The 5,481-nt window shown below is 32.7% G+C and overlaps 1 protein-coding gene across 1 annotated transcript in view; it reads left to right on the top strand.

Moving 5' to 3' along the window:
- Positions 1-5,481, top strand: part of LOC106473623 (succinate dehydrogenase [ubiquinone] iron-sulfur subunit, mitochondrial-like) — a gene marked incomplete at its 3' end in the record, with an annotated part of 14,282 nt that overhangs the window by 5,088 nt on the left and 3,713 nt on the right. Inside the window, exons 3-5 of the mRNA XM_013934306.2 lie at positions 1,342-1,400; positions 2,997-3,082; positions 4,707-4,764. Coding sequence (XP_013789760.1) covers positions 1,342-1,400; positions 2,997-3,082; positions 4,707-4,764 — 203 coding nt within the window. The remainder of the gene's footprint in view (positions 1-1,341; positions 1,401-2,996; positions 3,083-4,706; positions 4,765-5,481) is intronic.

Raw genomic sequence — 5,481 nt, 5'->3', positions numbered from 1 at the left:
AGCACCATTACTAGTATATTCTTGAAGACATCTTACAAGTCCCAATATATTTAAAGTATTGGTCTTACAGAACAATCCAATTTGTCAATTTTAAACAACTTGTACATTAAAATAAGACCCAGCTGGTTTGGTCTAGTTTATTTATAAACACTGTTATAAATGTAATTTGGTCTTTATCTTTTGTAACTTTGCTTTCCCTGTAAGTGTTTCAGTATTAACTGACGTCATAAATTTGCTGCTGTCCTCTAATATATGGTTAACCCTTATTATAGTCTCTCACATATTGTCTACGTTTGTTATAACTAAACATGTATGTTTTCCAAAATTGGTACATTTTTTATATTCTTCTTGAAATAAATTGTATAGGAAAGTGTGACAACTGGTGTGAGATCTTGTTATCTGAAGGCTCATCGGTGTTAAAGATAGGAACAACCTTTTATGTGTCAACAAAGGTTCTAAAGATGATAATAAAGTGTCAAAGAGTAGTTTTTTTTGTATATACCTGTGTATAAGTCTAAAAGATAAGTTCATACACTAATTTTCTTTCTTCAAAGTAATTAAGTTTAATCTTCATATCTGAGTCACCCATGAATGTGTTGGAAAGAGTGGTACTGGTTTAATTTGTGGAAGTGATTTGTGATAAATTATTATTACAACTCTTTTCAATGAGGTTTTTCAAACAAATGAAAACTAGCCAAGTGGTACAAGCCTGGTCTGGTAATAAACTAAAATTTAAATATGTTTAAGAGAAGGTAAAAAAAAAAAATAACTTGGTGATTGTCTAACTAAAGCAACTTTTAAATTGGCATAATTCATTACTTAGAATTCTCCTTAACTATATCGCTACAGTCGGTGCACACGTCACGACTTTTTAGAGTTACATTCAAAATGTATTTAAACTACTTTATTATTATACAAATAAAAGTGGCATCAAAACATACTTAATAAATCGAATTTTAATATAAGTTTTAAGCTTTTAATTTTATAAGGAAATATCTTAAGACATCTTTAATATCCCCTAGTAGAAAAATTGTCACATTTACTGTCTATATCTTCCCTTTTCTCTAACTTATTTACCACTCCTCCAAGAAGTACAGAATTTAACATAAATTACAAGTTATAACATAGTTATTGCTCACATAAAGCATGATTTTTATAGCCTTCAAACCTTGTTTGTTTACAGAGCCATAAACTAGAAAATCACACTCACCTGCCACATTTTATAAACTATAAAACTAGTTAAAACTTCTGGATTCAGCTTAAGAAAGTTGGCATCATTCTTTTTACAAAGCTTACAAATTCAAAAATGTACGATTTCCTTATTATTGATAACTTTTACAGGACCCAGACGTGCCTGGGAAGAAACCAAAAATGCAAACTTTCAAAGTGGATCTTAACTCGTGAGTCTTGATTTTTGTTTATTTTTTTGAAAGTATGATAATGACAAATAGGTGATTGGTATTAGGGCCAGAGTTTTGTTTTTTCTTCATCTAAACTAATTACATACAGTGTAGTAGTTTGAAGTAGAAGAAATTTTTTTGTATTAAGTGTTCTTTAGTTTAAAGAAATTATAATATAGTAATATTTATTATTCTGGAACAAGTAGCAACAATCATGCTTTTATTTGTGTGTTTTAGATCCAAAGTTATCTTGATTACAGCATTATGTTTATAGAATTTAAGATGGTAGTGTCAACAAAGTTTTGATATTCAAATATTCTCTAAGAATTGAGAGAAGTTTTATTGAACAGCTAAAAGATTACAAAGGAAAATAGCAAGTGTTCACTATGCTCAATCATTGTTTTCGTTGTGTTCACTATGCTCAATCATTGTTTTCGTTGTGTTCACTATGAACAATCATTGTTTTCGTAGTGTTCACTATGCTCAATCATTGTTTTCGTAGCGTCCACGATGCACAATCATTGTTTTCGTAGCGTCCACGATGCAATCATTGTTTTCGTAGCGTCCACGATGCACAATCATTGTTTTCGTAGCGTCCACGATGCACAATCATTGTTTTCGTAGCGTCCACGATGCACAATCATTGTTTTCGTAGCGTCCACGATGCACAGTCATTGTTTTCGTAGCGTCCACGAGGCACAGTCATTGTTTTCGTAGCGTCCACGATGCACAGTCATTGTTTTCGTAGTGTCCACGATGCACAATCATTGTTTTCCATGAAATAGAAATAGTGATTTGATCAGGATAGTAGACTGTAAACAACTCCACTCAGTGATGAGAGCTCTGTAGTGGCTCAGCGGTAAGGCTTATGACATTAGGCTGTAAACAACTCCACTCGGTGATGAGAGCTCTGTAGTGGCTCAGCGGTAAGCTTGAAGGCTTATGACATTATAAAATTTGTTTTGATACCCGTGATGGGCACAGCATGGATACCCCATTGTGTAGCTTTGTGCTTAACAACAAACTGTAATGAGAAGAGCTTTTAGTACATATTTTTGGTAAATTAGTTATTTTTAAACTGAATATATTGTATGATGACAGTGATTAAGTATTATAGTGTAATCTATCAGTAAAATAAATTGATTTATTAGTATCAATGGCATATGCACATAACCTGTAGTGTTATATAAAGTTTATCATAAAATCTGATATTATAATACATGTTTTTCTAGTCTTGTGTTCCATAGTAATGAGTGTCATAATGAAGTTTTGAAATGTTTGTATCTTAATTTGAGACCTTTTGATGATGAACAAAGGATATTGTAGAGAAATTTTTTACACTTTATCATTACCAAATCATTGTATTTGCATGCTACTATAAAAATACCTTGAGAAGTGTAACCAATCTGACTTTTAAATATTGAAATGTATTTAGTTTTCATGGAAAATTTATTCTCATGTTTATAAATTTTTGGAATCAGAACAGAGCATGTTCAATACTTTTCAAAATAAATTATAAATTCCATCCCCCCTTTACGGAAGCTAAAGCAAAATCGTAATATTGAATAATACTGAATTTGTTTTTATGTTCATTAGATGTGGCCCCATGGTCTTGGATGCTCTGATCAAAATCAAGAATGAGGTAGATCCCACTCTGACTTTCCGCAGATCCTGCAGAGAAGGTTTGTACTAGTGGTCTTAGTTCATCACTGACTGCTTAAATGATTAATGGTTTCCAGTCTCTTTAACAATTTCATTACTTTTTAAAACATTTATTTGGTTAAGATGGAAGCAACCAATATTATGCGTAATGTTCAGTATTACTCCCAAAAGAAAAAAATTAACAAATAACCTATTTTTCATACATAAGTTTAGTACTTGTATTTTGTATGTATGTTTAAAGCTTAATCTAAGCTAATAATGATTCTGTTCAATGGTGTATATTTTTAGAAATTTTATATTTTTCTTACTCATTTTTTTTATTCATCTTGGAACTTAAATTGGCTAAAATAGTTAAATATACCTTAGAAAAAGTCGTCTTTTGATTTTATTTTTTTTCTATTAACATGTCGTCCTGGACCTACCAATATTCTTGTTTTGAGGTTGAATATTTTAAGTATTTCACAACTCATGAAATAAAAAATACTCCTCTGTTATAGTTTTATCAGAAATGTATATGTACTACAGAGGGGTTTATCTTGAAATCTCACTACACCATTACAGTACATGTTACCATATCCTGTTATGCTCTATCTGACAAACATCTTGACAATAGCTCCACAATGTATCTTCCATTACAGAAGACTTTGACACAAGACTGTCATGTCTAAAGAACATCACTCCTCCCTGATAGCTTTCCATAATCCATCTAGTGTACAAAAATAACTGTTTCCTATTGTCCATTTCAACAGTCCAATCACACAGAAATTCATAGGTGCTGCATCTGGTGCGTGGTACAAAGGATCTGAACATTGTTCTGATAGTAAGCAGAGTGTACCATGACCTTTGTATCCTCTCTTCTGATCCTTTATTTGCTTCTGGCACAAATCCATTGATAATCATGAATCCATTTGAAGAAGTTTTGCAACATGCCATTTACCACTTTTGGGAATTTTGTTTTCAATAATTGCCCATTTAGAAGATTCCATGAGGCCTGTCAAGGTACACTACAATTCGAGTATGGCCATGTACTACAATTTTGTTCTGGCTAGGTACCATTACTACAGCTGGTTTTCCTTTCCTGTATATATTGTGGAAGAATCTTGTGTATACATGGCTTGTGTTGCTTTTTCAGGTGGAGATTCTTCATGATGTTGTGTACTGTTGCGTGGAACATGTGGACTGCTTTTGTAGTTGACCTTTGTATTTATGGATTCACATCTATTGCAAGATGCTGCACTTTGCTTACTACAATTGAGGTATGACTTGTTGCAAGTCTTTTTATGATTGGTTCTGATGCCCCAAGTTGAACTATATCCCTTTGTTTTCCAATGCCATTAAGTACAAGGGATATCACTATCTTGGTAATTCTGGAATCTTAACACGTCTTTACAATCTGAATGCAAGAATATTTTGCATCACAAAGGGCTGTTACATACCCTTCCCAAAAGCCATCTTTTTATCAGTGGCATCACATTACGTACAAAATGCCAAACATTGTCAAAGTGTAGTTCCATTGCAATTTTGTATTGATTGTGGTTGTCAGTTGACTTGCTGATCTGTATATTAAATGTTTCAGTATAATGTACTCAATCCTCTGTTTACTAACTTAGATGTTTACAAAATAACGTGCTTTCTTTTTCCCAGGTATTTGTGGATCTTGTGCTATGAATATTTGTGGCGTCAACACGCTGGCTTGTACTTGGTAAGTTTGTTGTCTCGGTATCTCTAAAGTTCAAAATGAGAAAACATATTTAAAGATAAAAAATTAGAAGCATTGTGGTGTCAACACGCTGGCTTGTACTTGGTGAGTTTGTCTCGGTATCTCTAATGCTATGACTATTTGTGGCGTCAACACGCTGGCTTGTACTTGGTAAGTTTGTCGTCTCGGTATCTCTAAAGATCAAACTGAGAAAACATATTTAAAGATAAAAATTAGAAACATTGTGGCATCAACACGCTGGCTTGTACTTGGTGAGTTTGTTGTCTCGGTATCTTTAAAGTTCAAAATGAGAAAACATATTTAAAGATAAAAAATTAGAAACATTGTGGCGTCAACACGCTGGCTTATACTTGGTGAGTTTGTTGTCTCTGTATCTCTAAAGTTCAAAATGAGAAAACATATTTAAAGATAAAAATTAGAAACATTGTGGCGTCAACACGCTGGCTTGTACTTGGTGAGTTTGTTGTCTCGGTATCTCTAAAGTTCAAACTGAGAAAACATATTTAAAGATAAAAATTAGAAACATTGTGGCATCAACCCGCTGGCTTATACTTGGTGAGTTTGTTGTCTCGGTATCTCTAAAGTTCAAACTGAGAAAACATATTTAAAGATAAAAATTAGAAACATTGTGGCGTCAACACGTTGGCTTGTACTTGGTGAGTTTGTTGTCTCGGTATCTCTAAAGTTCAAAATGAGAAA

Source organism: Limulus polyphemus, unplaced genomic scaffold, assembly GCF_000517525.1.
Source record: "Limulus polyphemus unplaced genomic scaffold, Limulus_polyphemus-2.1.2 Scaffold6341, whole genome shotgun sequence".
Classification (NCBI taxonomy): domain Eukaryota; kingdom Metazoa; phylum Arthropoda; class Merostomata; order Xiphosura; family Limulidae; genus Limulus; species Limulus polyphemus.
The sequence above is the reverse complement of the archived record's forward strand: the minus strand, read 5'-3'. Positions and strand labels throughout refer to the sequence as shown.